Raw genomic sequence first — 24,492 nt, 5'->3', positions numbered from 1 at the left:
AATGGGTTAGCTCCCTGGCAGGGGATCAAACTCATGTTGCAGTGGCTGGCAATAGCTTGATAGTACAGAGATTTTAACCCCTGTGTCACCAGGGAGGCCCTGACCGCTATGATTTTTTTTTTAAAGATTTATTTATTTATTTATACAAGCACTGGGTACAGTCAGAAGCACGGGAGGGTGAGAGAATTCACCAGAGCCAGAGCGGGGAGCAGAACAGGCAGACTGACGAAATACACTGCTGAGGGGAGCAGTGGGTGGCAGGAGAGGTCTGCGCACCATGTGGGACCCTCACTGGAGGCGGGGGATCGAACCGGCGCTGCAGAGGCAGCGGGCAGCTTCGCAACCCAGTATTCAACCGCTGTGCCACCAGGGAGGCCCCCTGATCTCTGTGATTTTTGATGAGAAACATGTAATGATTCAAATCCCATTCCTCCATGTGAAATTCCTATTTCCCTGTTGTTGTTTTTTTTTTAAATCAATGTAACATTGGTTTACGTCACTGTTTGTGTCTGAGAGTGTAGGATCTACCCCTTTAGGCACTGGTATCACACCGCACCTTTCACCAGAACACCCACAGTCCATGACCATCATCTGTTGTGCCCCTTGTACACTTTGTTTTCACCCCATTTCATTTTTTTTCTTTAGTTTTCAGCAGTTTAATTGTGATGTATCTGAGCATGGATTTATTTGGATTCACTGAGTTTCGTATATCTGGAAGTTTAGGTATTCTGCCAATGTTGGGACGTTTTCAGTCATTATCTCTTAAGAAATATATATATATATAATATTATACATATATTATAGAACACATATATGTAATATATATATATATTACAGTGCAAGGGCACAGGCTCACCAAATGCCTGAGACCTTATCACAGTACAGAATGTATCTTTCCCACATCTCACCACATCATTACTAAAGACCTACTTCCCAGAGTTCCTTTTACCCAATGTGTCATGTCTGTCTACCAAGAAAAATTACCAAAGGGGAAAAAAAAAAACTTACTAAAAGGCAAAATAACTCAGCTTGACAACACAGAGTAAACATCAGAACCAGACTCAGATCTGGCAGAAATGTTAGAATTATGAAATCAAGGAATTTGAAACAAGATGAATATGCTGAGTGCTTAATGGAAAAAAAAGATAATATGCAAGAACAGATGTGCATTGTAAGCAAAGAAATTGAAATTCTAAGAAAGAATTAAAAAGAAATGTCAGTAGTCAGAAACACCCTAACAGAAAAGGAGAAACACTTGATGGACTCAGATAGAAAGGACACAGCTGAGGAAGGAATCTGAGCATGAAAACAGGACAATAGAAAATTCTAAAACTGAAACACAAAGGGAAAAATAGATTGACAATTCAAGAACTGTGGGGCAACTACAAGGGGGTCTCATTCACATAGTGGGATTTTCTGAAGGAGAATAAAGAAAGAACAGAAAAATGACTGAAGCGATAATGACTGAGACTCTCCTCCAAATTAATGTCAGATACTAAACCACAGACCCACTAAACTCATAGACTATCACCCAGTTAAAAAAAAAAGTTTTAAAAAATCCGATACTTACTCAAAATGGCAGATATATTTTCAAACTTACGAAGATCAAAGATGAAAATTTGAAAGAAAAACCACCAACCCAGAATTCTGTACTCTGAGTAAGTCTCCTTCAAAGGTAAAGAAAAAATGAAAGATTTTCTAAGACAAAACAAAATGGATGGAAATTGTGAGAAGTTCTGCCTCACAAGAAATGTTAAAAGAAATTCTTGAAGAAGGAAAATGATACAGGTCAGAAGCTCATGTTTACATGAAGAGAATTCATCAGAAAATGTGTTATAGGTAGAAATAAAAGCTCATTTTAACTGATCTAGCAGATAACAGTTCAAAATAACAGCAGCAATGTATACTATTTATAGGCTTATGAATGTATATATACCAGACACACATTTATTAAACAATCTGACAGTTGTGCTCCTTGATATTTACTCAAAGATTGGAAATTTTATGACCATACAAAACCTGCACTAGCAGCTTTGTTCGTAACTGCCCAGACTTGGAAGCAGCCCAGTTGATGGTAGATAAACCAACTGTGCTACATCCTGACAATGGAATATTATTCAGCACTAAAAAATATGAGCCAACCAGCCATGAAATGTGAAATCCTAAATGCATATTACTAAGTGAAAGAAGCCAATCTCAAAAGGCTACATACATTTACATGATCCAATTACACAATGTTCCAGAGAAGATAGAACTATGGAGAAGATAAGACTGGTGGTTGTCAGGGTTTGGGTGTTGAGGGGGTAATGAATAGAGCACAGAGGATTTTTAGGGCAGTGAAACTATTCAAAAGAGTACTGCAGTGGTGGAAAGATGTCATACATTAGTGCAAACACATGAAATGCATAGCGTACATTGATATTGCAGGTTCAATTCCAGATGACCACAAAAGTAAATATCAAAATTTTTGGTTTCCTAATGTATATAAAAGGTATGCTTGCAGTACACCATGGCCTATTAAATTGCAATGTCATTATGTCCTTAAAAAAACCAAAACAATGTATATATCTTAACTAAATGTACCAAGTAAACACATGCTGTTACAAAAAATGGTGCCAACAAACATGCTCAATATAGGGTTGCCACAAATCTTGGATTTGTAAAAACATAACATCTGAAAAGGACAATAAAGCAAAGTTCAATGAAAACTAGGTATACCTGTAGAAAGCTTCATGTAAGGTATGGACTTTAGGTGATTATGGTGCGTCATCATTGGTTCATTGATTGTAGCAAGTGTAGCACTGTAGGGAGGGGTGCAATAGTGGGGACAGTCTGTGCATTTGGGGGCATAGGCGAGCATATGGGAACTCTGTTTCTTCTACTCAATTTTGGCTGCAAACCTAAAACTACTCTAAAGATAAATAAAAATAGATAACCCAAAACAAAGATATAAACAACATTGTTCTATAACGATTACATGGTGTTTACATCGCTGATTTTAGTTACTGGGAATGAGAAAGCATTTCAGAAACAGCCAAATTTTACACCTGTCCCTTTCAGTCAACATGGTTTAGTTCACCATAGAAATGCAATTTCAGGACTTAAATCATTACTTAATCACAGAAATAAAAAAAAGAACACTGTTAAAACAGGTACTCTTAGAAACCTTTTAAATGCTATTGTGCAAACCTGGCTAGTAAGAAACCCAGTAAAGGATGTTGTCAATGATGTCAAACTTGTCCTGCTGCTCACAACTCCTGACTGTCTGACTCCAGAAACCTGCACTTCATTTTAATCAAGAATTCAAAACATAGTCTCCTTCACTATTTCCCACCCAAAATAAGACGCACTCCGCTTCAGAACTAGTATTGCTGCACCCTGAACATGCATGTGTTTTGAATAAAGAAAGGGTGGTGGTTAATTTCTTATCTCTGCATAGAAAACCATTGACTCTGCTGGAAAACTTGAGTTTTTAACCTGAAAAACATAATAGAGTTTCATGTTAAAAATGTAATTCAGGGGCCTCCCCAGTGGCGCAGCGGTTGAGCGCTGGGTTGCGAAGCTGCCCGCGGCCTCTGCGGCGCCGGTTCAATCCCCGGCTGCTCCCCGGCCACCAGAGGAGGGTCCCACATGGCGCGCAGACCTCTCCTGCCGCCCGCTGCTCCCCTCAGCAGTGTACTTCGGTCCTTCTGCCTGCTCTGCTCCCCGCTCTGGCTCTGGTGAATTCTCTCACCCTCCCGCGCTTCTGACTGTACCCAGTGCATGTATAAACCAAACAAACAAATAATAAATAAATAAATAAGACATGCCTCTAGAAAATTAAAAAAATAAAAAAATAAAAAAATAAAAATGTAATTCAATGTTACTCAGTCCAGATTTGGGGTGAGGGAGGGTTACCTTCTCTTAAATCTTAGTCACCAATGTGGGAAGAAGATGGGACATGAAATCATATCCTGGAATCCTTTTGGCTTATCACTCATATTTTTGTTCAGGGTTCATATGAATGCTTGCTTCATCCCAGATGACTCAGATGAAGCCACTGGCATGCACATCTGGTCTCACCTCAGCTGGGGATCCTGTTAAATCACCTGCCTGGTCTGAACTGTCTGTGGACATAGTTTCTGAACCCTGGTAAAGGCTCTCTGCCCTTGCATTGCCATTGAAACTGGCAATACAAAAATGTCAATTATTACTGTCAATTACTGTGATAGGAGCTTTATATATCTATATGTTAAACCGCTTTAAAGCTTTATATGGTTTCAATACAGTGATATACTGTGGCACTATGGGACATTTAAGGAATTTTCAGGATTAATTTTATTATGCTACCAAATCTATTTGATTTCAGATGCAAACAGAAATCTTCCATACCCCACAATAGCATATTAACCGACTGTTTAGTACACATAAATGACAAAAAAGTGCTTAATGTATAACACTAAGTGTTAGGTAAAATATTATAATAGGACAATTAAATATATAATTTTGGTGTCATTTTTATTTTTCTCTGAGCAGTGCATGTATTACAGCTTAAGGATTTACGTAAAAACACAAGGTTCATAACAAAAAAAATCTGTCCTGTCCTCCCATCCCCACTCCAGATCCCCATTGCTACAGAGCACCCACTTTAGTTACTTCTGAAGATTCTCAGGTTTTTAAACAGTGTGATAACTAGCTTTTTATGATGTTTTCATTTTGCCATTGTGCGTTAATAGCTCACTACACAAGATGAAGACTTGGAACTTTTTCCTCTCCCACACATTTCACCTCCTCCAATCTCTATACTTTTAACCCCTCTTCTTCTTGTTAAGTCCAATGTTTTTTAATTAAATTATATTAAATGTTGTCCACTGTTGAGCCTAGTAGGTACATATCACATTATTTTATGTTTATATACACTTTAACATTTTTACATAAAGTTATAAATTGTGTTTTTACAATATGCCTTTATCAGCACAGTGTTTTTGAGATCTATCCATACTGATTCTTGTAACTATAAAAATAAACTGGATGTATACTTTTTACTTTATAAAAATGTTACAGAAGAACAGCTCTAACTAAGAGAAGGGGGTACAGAACTATAAGCATCAAACAATATAGAATCAAAGACACAAATGGGGCAAAGAGGATAGTTTAATACTCAAAAGAGAAAGAAGCATTTGAGGGAAAGCCTGAGATAAAATATTCAACAGTTAAAGAAAAACAGGGACTTTCAAGCATCAAACACATTATCAAAAATCATCAAGCATTTGAGGAAAACCAACTCACAAAAGAGAACTAATGCTCCTGAAAACATTTGGAGACCCTGGAGCAGATGTAACTGTAACTGTATACTCGGGGTCTGGTTGAGTTGTACATGCTGCTATCCCATTTCTACAACTCATCCCAATCAATTTTAATCTTAACCACTTCACCACTCACAATGTGGCTCATTTCTGTCTGCCTCTGATTTGGCTCTCTAGTGGTGGTGTTTGCGCAGGCAGTCTCTCTCTCTGTCTCCCCCCCACCCCCCGGCCCACTTCCTTGGCTTCTAGGACTCCATCCTTTCCTGGTGTCCTCCTGCCTGCCTGATCTATCCAGTCCATCTGGCTACTCCCACAGTTACACCTTCAACTGTGATCCTGCTCCTCCAGTCCAACCCCAGTCTTCCAACTGGTACCTGGCATCTCCCCTGACAGCCTTCTAGGTGTGGCAAACAATGTGTCCCAAACCCACCACCTGGTATTTCTCCCCAAACCTGCTCCTCCCGCCTCCTTCCACACCTCAATCATTGGTTACACCACTGTCTTTTCCTCAGGACTGCTAGTTATATAATGATGCCTTAGCTGAAATCAGGGTTGGAAAAGCCTATAGAGGGAGCTCTCATGCATTATCCTTCACTTCATTCACCGCAAACCCCAATAGGAAATAGCTTTCCCATGCACTTCCAGGCAGGAAGTAGTTAGTCTACTTCACTGGCCCAAGAAAGATGGCTTCTGTCCAGCGTCAACTCAGCCAATGAGAACCTGTCACCATCCTGAGTCCTTCCTCTCCTCCCAGAACAGCTTCCCTCCCCCCCCCCCACTTTTCTCTATATAAATAAGTATTCTTTCTCCAGATTTGATCCCCTCAAAGCTTACCTTGATCCTGGAAAAAAACATAACCTTTTAGCTATCTCTTGGTTTTGAGGTGAATATGACAAAACCTTCACTCCCCTCTCTTCCTGATACTCTCCATTTGGTCCACCAATAAATCTTAATCTTACTTTCAAAGTACCTGCTTCAGAAACCCACCACTTCCCCACAGGCCCTCCGCCTGCACCCCTGCACATCACCTGGATTATTTTAATGGCATCTTAACCAGTCTCCTTCACTGCACTACTCCTGGCCCAATGCCCTCAGAGACACCCTCGCCCTTCCCAAGCCTCCAGCTCTGCTCTGAGTCACATCTGTCTCCCACTTCTTTCCCACTGTGCTGATCTCCAGGTTGCCTGCCCTTCCTGTAGCCCTTTTGGTTTCTTCTATTACCTCTTCAAACTCCCCTGCTTTAAATACTGTTGATAACAAAACAACACTGCAATTGTTGCAGAGTTTAGATTTCAGATGAAAATAGTGTTATTTAAAAGAAGAAACAAAAATATTACAATCAGGTTACAAATTATTCTTTTGGGTTGAAAACAGCCGTTTCCACACACAAGGATAAGATCAGAAATTAAGTTGCTTGGGCCTCCCCGGTGGCATAGGGATTAAGTCTCAGCGCTATCAAACTATCCTCAGCAACTATGGCATGAGTTTGATCCCCCTAGCCAGGGAGCTAATAACCCACATGGCGCAGCAGACCTCTCCTGTCTCGCCCTCTGCTCCCCTCAGCAGTGCATTTCAGATCTGCCTGTTCTATACTCCACTCTGTCTCTGGTGAATCCTCTCACCCACTGTACCTCTAGCCTATACCCCAGTTCTTGTATGCATAAGTTTAAAAAAAAGCTAAAAAAGAAAGAAATTAAATTGCTTTCCTTTAGGTAATAGAACCTGCAAGAAACAGACCCCAGTACCAGTACTAAACTTGATCAATTTAAGGAAAACTGGGGAGTGTCAAATTTAAGAAAATTTATTCTTGGTTTTTGTTTGCTTGCTTGACTTACAGCTTCTAAAACACTGACTTACAGCTTCCAAAAGACAGCTTCTTGCAGACTTACAGCTTCTGCAAGACTCTTCTCCACCTAATGGTTCCTCCCTTGCCCAGCCCCCAAGAAAGCAGAGGGCCAGACAAGAGCTGCATCCAGAAAGGTAATTTTGAATTTTGGGATGTGCTTTCAGGGAAAAGGTGTAGGGACAGGGAGAACGAAAAAAGAAAATCAGTACAAAGGGTTGGGGGGAGGGGAAAGAGAGAGAGAAACAGAGAGAGAGAGAGAAGACAAGAGTGGGTGGTCCCACAGAGTGCCACTTCCCAAGTATGTCCCGGTTGCCTATGGATGAGTGCCAGGCTGGTTCTAGATGACTCTTATCTATGCATTGGCCCTAAGTCAGAAAGGAAGACATGCATGGTGCAACTGATACAGGTGCTTTTGGGCTGCGCCTGAGCACAACTGCTTCCTTAGGCAGAAGCTAGCTTTAAGGTACCTAAAGAACTTAAGGCAGAGTAAACATGATGTGCAGCAGCGAAGGGTCTCAGATTTTCTTTCTCAACAGTCAAGTGGTTTATGTTTCCTGGTTTGACCCTGGCTGATAACACCGCTTCTAACATTTACCCAGTCAGTTAAATCTCAATAGAGCAGGTGGAGCAATTCTGAAAAATGCAAATCAGGGCATATCACTTCTCAATTAAAATTCTCCAACAGACCAAGTGTCATCCGGGAGAGCAGTCTTCAGGGTGTCCCGCAGCCCCATCAGACTGGTTTCTTCCTTGTTCCGAACCTCACCTGCTTCTCTTCCTTTGCTTCACTCCTGCCCTGCCTTGTGGGGCATTCTGCCTGAAAGATTCTAACAATTCTCCAACCTCATGACCTTTGCAGAAATCAGTCAGCCCACTTAAGTGTTGCCTGGGAAAACATAACTTCTCAGATCCTTCCAGTTCTCCACGAAAGCAGAAAACATGGGTCCTGGTGGCCTGAGGGAAGGCCTCTGAAAAATGCAGGTGTCCACTATTGGGAACTAATGCACTGGGGTTCGCAGTGTACATAAGCATAGCACGGGATCCCAAGGGTATGGACAGTGCACTGACCTGATGGGGGACAGCATGTACTTCCTGTAGAAATACAATGCATAGTGCTGGTGAATTTCACAACACAGCTGGTGCTAGAGTAACATTATTTTGTTCAGTGTCCATTCTTTATATATTGATTAAATAAACCTATGGCAGATATTAAGGGAGGTCTCACTGCTCTGGGGAAAGTCAAGATTACTGAAATAAGTGGGGTTGGGAAATTCTATTATCATTTTAGGAAAAAATAATTAAGGCCATCTAATCATACAAAAATACAATTTTCAGAGTAATTAAAGAGCTAACTATAAATGACAAACTAATGCAGGTATGGGAGGAAAATACAGCTGTGCCTTTCTAAGCAGCCTAAGAACCTAGAGGCAATAAGGGACATAAAATTTAAAGTGTAGGTTTGACAAAAGATAACATAAACAACTAGACCAAAACTGGGCAACAATAACTGTCACCTATAAAATAGGAAAATAGAGATATTCAGAATGTATAAAGAATTCCTATAAGACCATAGAAAATGTGAAATGACCAATAGAAAAATAGTCAAAATATGAAATGGTGATTCACAGAATCACCAATGAATATAAATACCAATAAACATAAAAAGCTGCTCAACCTCATGAATAACCAGCAATATGAAAATGACTCAAAGAGCTATCATTTTATCTCCATTTGATTGGCAAAACATTTTAAAAGATTGATATAATCCATCATGAGCTAAAGTGTGGGTATACTTTCAAACATTTCAAACTACCTGAGCCATTCCGGAGAGCATTTATGGCAGCGATTATGAAAATGAATAACACGAATAATCTGTCACTAAAAGTCCACCGTGAGAAAACTCGCCGGAAGTATGCTAAAGAGCACAGATATACACAGACACACACACACACACACACACACACACACAGGAATGTTTGTTTGAAGCAGAATAGTGAAAAAAAAAAAAGTGTGTTCTACACGGAAAATGCTTAGATAAAATGGACCAAGAAATACACATAACAAATTATTCCAAGAAATACTTCTTCCATCACTAAAAATACAAGTCTTTTAATATAGGGGAAAAATAGTGAAAAAAATTAAAAAGCAAGTTGTATAACAACATTGGCCCCATGATCCCAGTTACACTGGAGAAATCCAACCCAAGTATGCATGCTCGCTAGGTTTGCGTGTGCCCATGAAGGCACTACAGTTCCATACCAAACTGCTATAGGAAAACACCTGCAAAATCTTACAAAGTCTGCATGTGACATCTAAGTGCTACCTGAGATTAGCCTATTTTTATTTATATTTCTGTATATTTTCTTATCATAATGCATCCCTGGATTACTTATGCAATTTAAAAGTAAAGGGTATGTTTGCGACTGCGATACTCCCTGCACCTAGCTGCCTATCCAGGACAAGGCCAATTATTACTAATCCCTCTATTCATGGAGCCCAGTGCAGGGCCTGGCACCAAAAGGGCGAGCTCGCCGTTTTCCACCTTTCTCAGTGCCGGAGGCGAGTCCCCACGGTCCACCCACCGATCGGCGCCTCAGGCTTCCCCCCAGGCGCTCAACCTCCAGATTCACTTTGAAGGCGGCGGGCGGCAGAGCCCGGCCCTCGGACGCCCCGCCCACCGGGCTCCAGAACGTCAGTGCGGCGCGCGGCGCAAGATGTGACGTACCTCTCCCCCGCCTTCCGGAAGCAAGCCTGAGCGGCTGACCATGGCGACTGCCGCGGAGCAGTGGGTCCTGGTGGAGATGGTACAGGCACTCTACGAGGTGAGCGGGAGGGTCTGAGCTGAAACTCCCTGCGCTGGGAAGGTGGACGCGCTGTGTGGATGTGTGGGCTGAGGCTTGGGAGGGGCTGGCTGACTTGTGCCCACCCTTGGCTACCATCTCTGGGAGGGTTGACGGGGGACGTTCAGACGGTCCGGGTGCCCGAGGGTAGGGAGGGAAGGGCGGGAGCCGGAACCGAGGGTCACATTTTGAGCTCCGGCGAGCCGAACCCGCCCGGGTACTGTCCCGGTGCTGGAAAGGAACGTGTGGGAGAGGGCGTAGGAAAAGACTGATCTGCAGAAACCAGAGTTGGAGCTGATGGTAAAACGGTGGTGGAAATAGATGGGAAATTTCAGTCTAGGAGCTTCTAGGGAAGTCCGGTCCTTGGCACTGCGGAGGAGGTGATGGGGCAAAGAATTACACTAAGTTGGAATGTGTCTGTTCTTATCAGGTGTGGGAGTGATTTAGGATTTAAGGACTATGACATTGTCATTCTTCAGCGTATGTCCATTTTCTAACTTGTAAAGGTATAACTGTTAGGAGATTTTTATAGGAAGACTAGTTAAGAAATTTTTGGAAAAGGTAGCAATTTTCTGAAGGGTGTGTAGGATAGTTGAGACCCAATGTCAGTCTTAGAGAATGTATTTGACATACTGACTGAGCTTCCCTGTGCTGACAGAAGTTTCTGCGGTTTCTCTGTAACTGTAGCCACTGTAGCCACTCATCATATGTGACTATTAGGTGCTTGAAATGTGACTAGGGTAAATTTTCATTTAATTTAATTTAGATATTTAAATAGTCACATGGTGATTGGTGGTCATGGTATTGGACAACACAAATTAGACATTAGGGTTGGTGTAATGAACAAACAGGCAAACTCCCTGTGTTTATAGAGTTTACTTTCAATTAAATTGAATTGTTGTTTTATTTCAATAGCTTTTTAAAAAGTTACTGGCTGAGGTAATAACGGTGTCTTCCATTGTTAGATGTATTAGGTCTTCATGAAAACCTGTGGAGGAAACAAATGTGGTCTGTATTGTTCAACATTAGATTAATTGTAGTGACTAAGATAAGAACTATTAAAATTGAAATCTTTTTTCTTTGAAATTAATATATTTTTTAAAGATTTATTTATTTATACAAGCACTGGGTATAGTCAGAAGCGCAGGAGGGTGAGAGAATTCACCAGAGCCAGAGAGGAACAGAACAGGCAGACTGACAAGCACACTGCTGAGGGGAGCAGCGGGCAGCAGGAGAGGTCTGCGCGCCATGTGGGACCCTCGCCCAGCGGCCGGGGATCAAACCCGAGCTGCAGAGGCTGCGGGCAGCCTCGCAGCCCAGCGCTCAACCACCGCGCCACCGGGGAGGCCCTGAAATTAATATTTTTTAAAGATTTATGCCATTTTAAAGAGGTTTTTGTTATGCTCTTAATTCACCTTGTATTTAGAGTTTGAAGTAATCTTGGTGTGTACACCAAACAAGAAAGAAATGTGTGTATGTAACTAATATATATATAGTTTTAAAATTACTATTGCACTGACTTTAAAGTTTACATACAGATTTGTCAGCAGTTCTCTTGTCTCTCCCCCCACCTTCTGAAATTTTTTAAACTATGGTGAATCACCTTTACCTTTTTGTTAATAGAGGTGCAACCTTTGCCTAATTCCTGACAGAGCTTTTAAGGTACAGGGATAGTCCTATGAGATCTGTGAAAGGAGAGAGAGATAATAATCTGGATTTTTTTTTGCCAGTTTATTTATTTACATCATTGTTCATTTTTGTATGATGTTTGATTTATCTCCTCAGGTGTAATCCCCATAAAATTCCCACCAGCAAATCACCCATGAACCATCACCACAGTCTCTTGTGCTCTTCCCTCTCTTTTTTGACCCTCTCCCTCCTCCTCCCCTGCAGTATGTCTCAGTTCCATAGTTTGCCCGCTAGTTTTGTATTTTCTTCTTTTTCTCACCCCTTGTTTGGCTTCCCTGTATTTCCCTCATTAGTGAAACCATCTGATATTTCTCTTTTTCCTTCTGACTTATTGTACTTTGCTTAATCTTTTCCAGCTCCAATGCCTGGATTTTTTTTGTATTTTAATATTAATACTTGATAATTTGAAAAGTGTATAATAAAATTTAAGATATAATTACATTTTTATTTTTTATATCTTTTTCTTTGAAGATTTATTTATTTATTTATACAAGCACTGGGTACAGTCAGAAGTGCGGGAGGGTGAGAGAATTCACCAGAGCCAGAGCAGGGAGCAGAGCAGGCAGAGGGACCGAAGTACACTGCTGAGGGGAGCAGCGGGCGGCAGGAGAGGTCTGCGTACCATGTGGGACCCTCCTCCCGTGGCCGGGGAGCAGCCGGGGATCGAACCTGCACTGCAGAGGCTGCGGGCAGCTTTGCAATCCAGCACTCAACTGCTGCGCCACCGGGGAGGCCCTATAATTACATTTTTAAATGGGAGTAAAGGAGGTAAGAAAAAGAGAATCTTGTCCATCTTGCATTAAAGAAACTTAAGTCCTTTGACATATTGTACTTAACATAGCTAACGAGTATAAAAATAATAAAATCAGGGCCTCCCTGGTGGCACAAGGGGTTAAGTCTCACTATCAAGCCATCGGCAGGAGCTGGCCAGGGAGCTAACCCACATGGTGCAGCAGTCCTCCCCTGTCTTGCCTGCTGCTCCTCTCAGCAGTCTATTTCAGTGGATCTGCCTGTTTTGCTCCCCACTCTGTCTCTGGTGAATCCTCTCACCACCACCCCCTGCTCCCGACCTCTGGCCTACATCCCAGCTTTTGTATGCATAAATTAAAAAAAAAAAAAAAACAGATAAAATAAAAAAAACTGATGAATCATCATTTTCTGTCTAATGTTTAAAAATAATTTTTATATTTCTGAACACCTTTTAAGTACTTTCCAATGATAATTTATTTTTAAGATTTATTTTATTTATTTATGCATATAAGAGCTGGGGTATAGGCCAAAGGTGTGGGGTGGGGCATGGGGAGGATTCACCAGAATCAGAATAGGGAAGAGAACAGGTGGATTGACTGAATTACCCTGCTGAGGGGAGCAGAGGGCATTATTGACAGCTCCGTATTGCTGAGACTTAACCCCTTGCTCCATCAGGGAGGGCCTCCAATGATAATCTATTGGAGTAGATCACCCTGTTAAACAACTGACTAAAGTTAGTTGATATCTGCAATCTTCCATCTGCAATCTTCCACATACACTTAGTGTGTTTAGTTATACAAAATATAAAACAATCAGCTTGGCCTTTGTCCTGGAAATAAAGAAAAGATCTAACATGGATAATTTTACTAAGGTATCTTTATGCCTGTTGATAGGAAAATACTACACACTTTTGGGGAACTACTGTAGAAAAGAGACCTACTATTCCTTTAAGCACTTTTCTCTACCATGTTCTAAGAATGATTTAAAATGACTTATCAGGGATCTAAAAAATATAGTAAGATGTGCAAAATTCTTTAAGAATTGTAGAAACTGCTTTCCAAATAATGCAACTCATCCATGGTAGATTGTAGTGGCAGAAGGCTTGTGAAGCTGTGATATGTTTGTTACTGCCATTTCCTACCAGTGCAAAGTTACATAAAAGATCTCATACTTGATATTGTTTGTCATATTTTTCACCAGATTTTTAAAAAAAATAATTTTGATTCCTAAAGGTGTATTATTTAATTTATTTAAAGAGTTATTTTTTACTTATTTATGCATAAAAGAAATGGAGTGTATGCCAAAGGTGCGGAGGGTGAGAGGATTCACCAGAGACAGATCAGGCAGATTTACTGAAATACAGTGCTAAGGGGAGCAGCAGGTGAGACAGGAGAGGTTTGCTGCGCCCTGTGGGTTAGCTCCCTAGCCTGGGATCAAACTAGTGCTGCAGTGGCTGTCGATTGCTTGATAGTGCTGAGACTTAACCCCTTGTGTCACCAAGGAGGCCCCCTGAAGGTCATGGGAAGCAGTGTTGCAGGTAATTACATTTATGTTCAGGTTTTGAAAATGTTCATTTCTGTTTTTATTTTGAAATCACTCTTAGGCTCCTGCTTACCATCTTATTTTGGAGGGGATTCTAATACTCTGGATAATCAGACTTCTTTTCTCTAAAACTTACAAATTACAAGAACGATCTGATCTTACAGTCAAGGTAAGAAGTTAAATACCTTTTTATTTGGTCTATGATTATGGTTGCTACATCTTTCCAAAAAGAACTTGTGGTGACTTAACTTACATGCTACAGTATTTTGTGTAACTTCAGGGGACTGAAATATCAGGGCAGGCAAAATAAGGGATGCCAGGGTTAAAGTCAGTACCCAGGAGAATGCATATTACTGAGCTCTACAGACTTTGCTAGGGGTGAAGGAGATGGTGGAAGGAAAGCATGGGCAGCTTCTGTATTCAGAATGCCCCCCTGCAGAATACTTGAGTTGCTTGGGGAAAGCACAGCTGTTTCTGAGCCTAAGTGAAAGTTTTCCCTGTGGTCTTCATAAAAGAAATTGAGTTGGAAAGCCCTCCCCCCAACTCCCACCCCTAATAGTAAGTTAATGTGTTGCATATGGTAAGGGATCTAGCTCAGGCCCTAGCTCAGCAAACCCTTAGGAAGGAGGAGAGTTCAGGGGAACTATGATGCTGTCCATGTGCAGTCCCTTAGTATGGGGCACTAAGAAAAAGAAACTTTTCCTTCTACTCATGTTGGGGGCACTTAGGAGCATTTGTATGGGACACTGAGTAGATTTAACATCTGTCTTCACAGTAGCAAGTACACAGTGTGTGTGACACCTCCTCTTGGGCTTATCTGGGCTGCTGGTATCTCCCATGCAGTCACTGGTAGAAACAGATGCAGAATCTCTAGGTTAATTTACTCAGCCTAACTCTGTTGAGTGTTCAGGCATCAGTTGAACATGCCCTTGGTCCTGCCCTATTGTTGCCTGCCAGGAAAAAATGCAGAGAAACATTTAACAACGATGGTGAGAGGCCTATCATAGGCAGGAGTGGCTTTGTCATCTCCTCCCATATAGCCAGGCTGTATTTTCAGAGTCTTCTTTTGGTCTGATTTAAGAAAGGGTAAGAAACACAGAATGTCAAATACTTGTAATGCATGAAGTAACAGGCAAAAGAAATCACTGGACCTGTAATCCAGTGGATAGCCCTGTGCTGTATTTTAACCAATTGGTCTCCTATAGGAAAAGGAAGAATTGATTGAAGAGTGGCAACCAGAACCTCTTGTTCCTCCTGTATCAAAAGACCATCCTGCTCTCAACTACAACATCGTTTCAGGGTAAGTTGATTTTTTTTCTTGAAGGACCTGTGTTTGGTAAACAGGTAGGTAAACTTGCCAAAGTGTACAGTAGTTTTTATGGTGTTACTTTTTTTTTTTTTTTTTAAATAATAAATTTTATTTTTATATTCCCCCATACAACTGCACATGCCCCATTCTGACCCCAATCCCTCCCCTCCCGGCCCCCACCCCCCAAAAAGTGTCTCTGGTTTATAGTTTTTTGTTGATTTGATTTTCACTTTCTTATAGTTATTCATTTTCCTGATCCCTTATTTAAGTTTTCTAGTGGTGTTACTTTTTTAACTGAAATAAAACACTTAGAAATTTCTGAAGACCAGAAACTAAGTGCCTTAGTTTCTGTTGAGGGATAATATGGGAATTTTTTTTTAATCTCCATTTTCAGTATTATATTTGTCTCTTTTTTTTTTCCTTAAAAGAATTTTTTTTTCAGTCATGACATTACAAGTGGTCAGAAACCCCTAGAATGAAAAGCAACACTCCTGTTTCTTCCTACTTGGTTTATTTCTGATTTTAGACCTGTCATATGTTACCTTTATATAATGCACTTATACTACCACTTCTTGGTAGTCTATTGATTAATATTGGATAGCACCTTTTGACTCTCACAATGTGAATTTATGAAACTTCTGCACACTTATGCTACTTCTCTCCTTGCTTCCCATGTCTGATATATTTTTATTTTTAATTCTTCTAATTATCTTTGCTTTATTGTATATGCTTTTAAAATTAAGGTGTATTTTTAAGCATACAGAAAATACCACACATGTGTGTAGTACCATCTAGAATAAATAGGCATCACCAGTTTGTTCTCTTTACTTCAAATCAATTTTTAAAAGAAATAAATGTAAATATAGCTTAAGAACCTTCTTCCCATTGTTCACTTACGTTTGCCTCTCACACAAGATAGACACTTGATCAATGTTTTCGTTTGCTTATATTTTTATCATATATGCCAGTTGCCATGAAAATATTTATTATTTTGTTTAAAATTGAGATACAGAGTATTCTCCTGAGCATGTCCTACTTCTGGTCTGATCTAAGAGAGGCTTGTAGTCTTCAGGTCTGTGGTGTCTTTGCTCTTAGAAAAGTTTTATGTTTTCTGAAATTAAACTTACCAATCATTGATCTTATGGTACAAAAATCCTTTGCTGTCCCACTTTTCATATATTGTCTCAACATTCTTACATGAATCAATCTAGAGTGATTGGAAATTTCCCTTCTTTTGTATACCAAGTTCCCTTATAAAGGGTCTGTTTTGACTTTATTTTTACTCTTTTGGTGTTTTTGTCTCTCCCTGTGCCAGGACCTCACTCAGTTCAATATCACCATTTAATCATAGGCTTTGACCCAAGTGATTTCCTCACCTCCTTGTTCTTCAGAATCATATAGGTAATTCTTAATTTTTCATTCATTACTTGACTTTATGTGTAGCTGGTTAAATCTGACCCAAAAATGTCTTGAATTTTTGACACGAAATATGTGGAACTTATAAGTTGATTTGGAGAGAATTGGCATCTTGCTGATACTAAGTCTGACCAACTATGTATTTGGTACATTGTTTAGTACTTAGCTCTTTTATGTCCTACAGTAAAGCTTCAACTTTCTCCATAAAGACTTTGCTTATCTCCCCCCACTATTTTTATTTTGAAATAATCATAGCCATGTGCAGTGGTAGGAAATAAAAAGCTCTCACATAGCCTTCTTCAGTTTCTCCCAAAAGTTAGACTGTGATACCGTATCTCAACCTGGAAATTGACATCGTATGTCTTTGAATAGATTTGTTCTCTAGATACCAGAGAGATACCAGACATCTCATTTCCGTCCTGAGGAGCATCTTTTTCTTTTTGTTTCTGTGTTACTGCACTGGCTAGATACCTCCTGTTCAGTGTTGAATAACAGTGATGACAAGGGTTTCTGTCCTTCACCTGATGTCTTTGAAGAGTTTGTCGAATTATAGGCCTTTCTTTCTCTTCCTAGTTTGCTGAGAGCTCTTGTTTGGTTAGTTTTTTATCTTATTTTAAAGATTTATTTTATTTATGCATGCATGCATGAACTGGGGTGTAGGCCAGAGGTGTGGGGGGTGAGAGGATTCACCAGAGACAGAGTGGCCCCCACTCTGAGCAGGCTGATCTACTGAAGTACCCTGCTGAGGGGAGCAGTGGGTGAGACAGGAGAGGTCTGTTGTGCCGTGTGGGTCAGCTCCCTGGCCAGGGATCGAACTCAGGCTGCAGTGACTGGTGATAACTTGATAGTGCTGAGACTTAACTCCTGCACCACCAGAGAGGCCCTTGGTTAGTTTTTTAAATCCAGATATTAAATTTTATCAAAATCTTACTGAAATAAAATAATCATTTGACTTTTCTCCTCTAATCAGTTGCTGTATTACATTATGCTAATAGTTTTTTAAATTATGCTGTACATAAATTTTTTTTTATAATAAATTTTATTTTTAGATTCCCCATACAATTGCAACCCCCCCCATTCTGACCCCAATCCCTCCCCTCCCGCCCCCCACCCCCAAAAAGTGTCTCTGGTTCATAGTTTTTTGTTGATTTTGATTTTCACTTTCTTATAGTTATTCATTTTCCTGGTCCCTTATTTAAGTTTTCTAGATTCCTGCTATGAGTGAGACCATCCGGTATTTTTCTTTTTCTTTTTGGCTTATTTCACTGAGCATGATCCCTTCCAGTGCCATCCATGTTGCTGCAAATTGCATGTGTTTATCTTTTTTGAATGCTGAGTAATATTCCATGGTATATATGGCTGTACATAAAATTTTTTTTTTTAAAGATTTATTTTTATTTATTTATACAAGCACTGGGTACAGTCAGAAGCGCGGGAGGGTGAGAGAATTCACCAGAGCCAGAGCGGGGAGCAGAGCAGGCAGAAGGACCGAAGTACACTGCTGAGGGGAGCAGCGGGCGGCAGGAGAGGTCTGCGCGCCATGTGGGACCCTCCTCCCGTGGCCGGGGAGCAGCCGGGGATCGAACCAGCGCCGCAGAGGCTGCGGGCAGCCCCGCAACCCAGCACTCAACCGCTGCGCCACCGGGGAGGCCCTGTACATAAATTTTTATGAGCAAAACTACAGTCTGCCATGCCACCCTTCCTCAACAGATTCCCATACTCTAGAAGTAGTCACTTTCTATTTCTGTAGTTTTTTTTTTCCCTGGCATTTACCTCTATTTTTCTATGAACCTTAGTTGCGCTGTTATTTCTTTTTTCCCAGATTTAGCTACTTCCATTAATTATAGAATATGAAGACTGGCTTTCTGAAAACACACACACTTCCTCCCCCATGCCCATACTAGCCCCTCTGGTGCCAGTGTGTGGACCTGGGCCGTGGCTGCTGGGCACCCTGGACAGGAGGCCTACTGCAGAGCCACATGTAGTGCCTCGGTCTCCCTTCTCCCCAGAGTTCTGTTACTGCATCATGTGCCCTCAGACTATTCAGTGTCTACATTCATTTTTCTTTTTTAAAGATTTATTTATTTATGCATACAAGAACTGGGGTACAGGCCAGAGGCACGGGGGGTGAGAGGATTCACCAGAGACAGAGTGGGAAACAGAACAGGCAGACTGAAATGTACTGCTGAGGGGAGCAGTGGCCGAGACAAGAGAGGTCTGCTGCGCCATGTAGGTTGCTCCCTGGGCGGCTGGGGATCAAACTCATGCTGCTGCGAGGCTGCGGATTGCTTCATAATGCAGTGCTTAACCCTTTGCACCACCAGGGCGGGTCCTATTGTTTACATTCTTATGACTGCCTTTATATCACTCCCTAGGTAAGCCCATGCTGCAGGATTACATTTTCTTTCTTGTACACTTTTTGTTTTTTCCTGAAGTTAACCAGTTTTGTTTGTTTGTCCATTTGCTTGCTTGGTTCTACTGCTCAGTGTAATTCATTCCACTGTCTTCCATCAGAAGTGTTCATCTCTGTCCAGGGTGTTCAAATGTACTGATTCATTTTCTCTTTTCTTCTTGGAGCCCTTAGTAGTTATAGCATCATTTTATATCGCTGCATTTGTTTTGCTAATATTAGGGATTTTTTTTTTTATAAAGGAAATGCATTGTGATTTCATAGTGTTTTTCCATATTTCTATTTTAAATTTGTAATTATAATTACAATTCATAATTTTACTTACCATCTTTTTTTTTAAAGATTTATTTATTTATTTATATAAGCACTGGGTACAGTCAGAGGCGCAGGAGGGTGAGAGAATTCACCAGAGCCAGAGTGGAGAGTAGAATAAGCAGAGTGACGAAGTACACTGCTGAGGGGAGCAGTGGGCAGCAGGAGAGGTCTGCACGCCATGTGGGACCCTTGCTTGGTGGCCGGGGATCGAACCAGCGCTGCAGAGGCTGCGGGCAGCTTCATAACCCAGTGCTCAACTGTTGTGCCACCGGGGAGGCCCCTGTATTTGGGATTTTTAACAACTGTGTTGAAAGATTTGTCTCTTGTTTTCTTTCTCATGCTATGTTGGGTCAATTTTGTTTAGTCTTATCATTTTCTTACCAACAGTATGTATTTATTGTATTGTTTGTTTCCTGAATGTAGATTTTTAATCATGAATTTAGTGTTTTTTTTTTTTTTTTTAATTTTTTTTTTTCTTTTATAGAGGCATGTTTTATTTATTTATTTGTTTGTTCGTTTGTTTTTTTTGTTTGTACATGCACTGGGTACAGGCAGAAGCGCGGGAGGGTGAGAGAATTCACCAGAGCCAGAGCGGGGAGCAGAGCAGGCAGAAGGACTGAAGTACACTGCTGAGGGGAGCAGCGGGCGGCAGGAGAGGTCTGCGCGCCATGTGGGACCCTCCTCCGGTGGCCGGGGAGCAGCCGGGGATCGAACCGGCGCCGCAGAGGCAGCGGGCAGCCTCGCAACCCAGCGCTCAACCGCTGCGCCACCGGGGAGGCCCATGAATTTAGTGTTTTTAAGTCTACTTAGGCTTCTTTTTTGAATAAGTTTTAGTTAACGTCATTTAGGAATTATTCATTGCTTTGTAAGCTTTCAAGTGTATTGGCATGAAGTAGTTTATAGGATTCTCCTGCGTGTGTATGTGTGTGTATGTGTGTGTATATATATATATCTATATATCTATATATAGATATCTATATATCTGGGCATACACACACACACATACATATACATGCAGATGTATGTGACATAAAATAATTTATCTGTGGGGCTCTTGTGTCCATTGCTGACAGTTTGTCAGAGGTCTTTCTTCTATGTCAGTTGAGTCTGTTTTATTCTCTCCACTTGGGGCTTCTCTTGCAGACACAGGCTTTAATTTTCCCCTTGGCACTCCCATCAGCAATATTCTCATTTGCTTTAATTCTTTATTTTCTTTATTCCCAGTGTCTGCTTCCCATTAAGGTACCCCACTGATATTTTTATTATGCTTTGTATTACTGTTTATATTAGCTCTCTTTATATATATATACACGCATATATAAATATATATATTTCTATGTTGTTAAAATTTTACATTTCATTATTTTTATTATGTACCTTTGAGACCATATAATCTTAATGTTTTATGAATGGATGGATGTTTTTAATTTTGTGCTCTAGACATCATTCTGATTTTTCATAACTTTTTCACTCAACGCTTCTTTTTTCAACAAATATTTGAGTGTCTGCCACATCCAATGAATACACTGATTTTGTTGGTTGATAGCAATAAATGAAAATCTTAGTCTTGGATCAAGCAGACCAAAGAAATAATCATAATATTAGCTGATATTACACAATATGAAGAAATACCAAAGCAGGCAAACAGAGAGAGATGGGGCTGCTAGGTTACTTCTTGTTCATTTCTTCTAACTGCCGCCTGTTGTTCTAGTTAGTTCTAGCTCATGCTTTACTTCACCATTTTCCTCAGAATGTTGATGGATACCATCAACATTCACATTGCTACAAAAAAAATTCCCCTGGTTAATATTCTCTAGTGGACCTATTTGAGTCTCTGAGTTGTGGAACCAAGAGCGGGATGATACCTGCCTATCTCATTTCCTTGAGGGACTTATCTGTGTCATGACCCATCCATGTCCCTCTGAGTTAGCTATGAGAATCCAGATTTCCCATATCCCTTATTGATAATGCTTTATTTTGTACTTCTCTGATTATTATTTTGCTCTTTCTCTGAGCCTTTGAGTATCATTTCATCTACGTAGTTGCTGTTGAGGTTTCCCCCTTTTGTGAATGTCCCTCCCTATATTTAAGCTATTTTTTCTATGGATTCCCAGTCTTGATTTTGGTAGCAAAAGTTCCACATACCATGTAAACTTTAGTCATTTTTTTGATTGGATTCTAAGACATCCTTTTTTTTTTTTGCCCCTATTTTAAGATTTCTGAATTGGGGATGAATCTTACAACTGCTGAGAGTCATTGTCAGCAAGGGGTTTGTCACTGGCTGTATAGCAATGACCGTGGTCATGGCAGTGCTCTCTTTCAGCCCTTCAGTTGAGTTATGAACCTGCTGAGTAAATCAGCCAGTTGACACCTGGAGAAATGGCCAAATCCCTGTGAGTGATGTGAACAGAGGCTCCTGTGATTGAGGCTTTGGACATCCTTTTGTCAAACTTACGCCTTTGGTTAATAACAGCTTACTTTCTCAGGAACATGATTTGATTGTGGAAAAGATGAATGTATGAGTTTAGTTCAGTAGGAGTGGTTCAGCAGTAGAGCTACAGTGGGTTACACTAACCTGGTAAGGTGGTCTCAGAGATCATGGGTGAGTTTGCTCCTAAGTGATGCCAAGTGCTTCTGACAGCAGGGAGGGGATTATCATATAAATATTCAGGATTTTGATGACCTAGCAGAGGAGTCCACATGGTCAAGCTTGCGGAAGAGGTTAGGAATGTTTATCTTGCTTATGTGTTCCTTCTCATAAGTACAAAAGTTTGTATGTAAGAACCCCAATAAATCTTCTTCATTAAATATAAACAAAAAAATTCTAGATGACAAGACAACATTGTTACATTTTACTTGGCAGTGTTTTACTTCCTTAGTTGATGCTATCTGAAATTCAGTGAAATATCCAGTAAACCTCTTTATTAACCATCTGTTAACTCTCTTTGGTCTTGCATGTAAGCAAAATTCTTAATTTTGACTTGTTTATATTTATTTATTTTGACCTCATTGTATTTATGTGTTTGGAGACTTGTTTCAGAAATCATTTTTCTATTCCAATTTCCCAGAAAATTTTCTACATCTTTTTCTGTTATTTTTTCTAAAGTATCTTGGATGTTTAGTGTGTCTGATTCATTCACTTCCGTGCTTGATTAATTCAACTTTATTTTTCTCCACAGGGAAAGCTCTCTATTGGGGCAGCCACTCTCATTTGCCAAGTGTTTATATATACATAGTTCTCTTGAGTTCTGGATTCTTTTGTTGATCTAGCCACCTATTTTCATATCAGTGCAAGTCTGAATGTTTCTTTTTTTTTTTTTTTTAATGTTTGTTTCTTTCTGCTAAAGCACCATCCTTTCTAAGTTTACTTAACTGCATGTGAACCTTTATTCATCCATACAATCCCTGACTATCACTAACAGTGTTAAAGATTTCGGCTGGAAAGTATTTTATTTTTCTTCCTTCAAGTCCCCTGAGGGTGAGATTGTGGAGATGTCTTTCTTGGTTGGTTTTATTTGCCTCTATGAGGGCCCGCAAAGGTCTTATGCTCCAGGATTCTTGTGTCATGTACCCAGTGTGATTCATTAATATGAGCCTGCAGAGGGTACAGTGTGAGCCTTCCATTTCTCACTGTAATCTTTTCCTTTCTGGCTCCAAGTGTTGGACAAAAACAATATTCCTTCTTCCCCACCTCATGTGCCTCTTGCTAGCATATTGACTGTCCTCATGGGCTTTGGGTATTATTCTTTTTTTAATTAAAGATTTATTTTATTTACTTATTCATACAAGAGCTGGGGTGTAGGTCAGGGGTGTAGGCCAGAGACAGTGGGGAGCAGAACAGGTGGATTGACTGAAATACTCTGCTGAGGGGAGCAGTGAGCGAGACAAAGAGAGGTCTGTTGCGCCATGTGGGTCATCTCCCTGGCAGGGATAAAACTCATGTTACGGTGACTGTGATAGCTTCATAGTGCTGAGACTTAACCCCTTGTGCCCCAGCGAGGCCCTTTGAGTATTATTATTCTTGATAGTTTGATTTATGTGTTCCAGTTTTTGTAGAATGGCCTTGATTTTCACAGCAGCAGCTCTTAGTACAAGCTTGGCTATGTAGGTATTTTTGTTCTACAACCACTGTGTCTACTTGACTTTTTAATGAGTTAATCTGCTTTTGTGGTCTTTCTTTTCCTTTCCTTGTTTCTTAGCATCTTCTTTCATTTTTCTCAGAAAACCAGTTCTGTTAAAACATATCATTGAAAGCTGTTTTCTTAAATTTTCCTAACTGCAGTACATTTTGTAGAGCTGACCGGCACATAGACCACTGCCTGAATGCCACTGAAACATGTTCTGACCACAGTCCTTCCCCTTTCCCTAGGTGATGCCGTCTGGTATTTTCTATTTTATTCTATTCTTATAGTTCCCTTTAGTTAAAATTGACTGGTGTGACTGACTGAATTGGTTTTACAACCTTTCAGTAGCTCGTAGCCCATGATGTGACTTGTGTTTTTGAAGTGTGACCTGTAGCTAGAATGTTTGCCAGCAAAGGAGAGTCCCTCTCTTGTCCCCACCAAACTTAGTCCAGGCTTCTGTGCAGCTGGCCACCTAGTTCTCCCCAGCCCCCCACCCCCAAAGGGGCAGGAAGGTATGCCTCTTAAATAGCTTTCCATATAACTTTAGAAATTGGGAACATATCCCACTTGTTAGTACCTTCCTATAAATAAGATTTATTTGTAAACTGCCTAACTGAAGGGGATCATAATTTATTCTGCCTATTCTTGCCTTTGATCCTAATCTTTTTATATTTCCTCCCCATTTGTCTTCTTCAAATTTTTTTCCTGAGGCACTTTATTTAGCTACTTTGTTCTTAAGGGGGTTTAAAACCAAAGCAAATACTTGCCACTTCCCCAAATGGGAATCCCCGCACTTTTTTTTTTTTTTTTTTAAGGAAACCCATTAGGATTAGAAGTATTGACTGAATACCTGATTTTTTTTTAGTATATCACTGTATATAAATTTACTTTTAAAAAATAAGAAATAAGAGACTATTATGCAATTAGGTAGAATGACAACCAGGGTAATGTGCTGTTACATGTGTC

At 40.4% G+C, this 24,492-nt stretch overlaps 1 protein-coding gene across 1 annotated transcript in view; it reads left to right on the top strand.

Moving 5' to 3' along the window:
* The first annotated feature begins 9,843 nt into the window (after positions 1-9,843).
* SPTLC1 (serine palmitoyltransferase long chain base subunit 1) overlaps positions 9,844-24,492 on the top strand; it is a 50,916-nt gene continuing 36,267 nt past the window's right edge. Inside the window, exons 1-3 of the mRNA XM_037492573.2 lie at positions 9,844-9,953; positions 14,014-14,121; positions 15,158-15,252. Coding sequence (XP_037348470.1) covers positions 9,897-9,953; positions 14,014-14,121; positions 15,158-15,252 — 260 coding nt within the window. The 5' untranslated portion in view covers positions 9,844-9,896. The remainder of the gene's footprint in view (positions 9,954-14,013; positions 14,122-15,157; positions 15,253-24,492) is intronic.

The sequence above is a fragment of the Talpa occidentalis genome, unplaced genomic scaffold (assembly GCF_014898055.3).
Source record: "Talpa occidentalis isolate TD23 unplaced genomic scaffold, MPIMG_talOcc4v2.1 talOcc4.7, whole genome shotgun sequence".
Lineage (NCBI taxonomy): Eukaryota > Metazoa > Chordata > Mammalia > Eulipotyphla > Talpidae > Talpa > Talpa occidentalis.
Note: the sequence above shows the minus strand (reverse complement) of the source record. Positions and strands in the feature narration are given on the sequence as shown.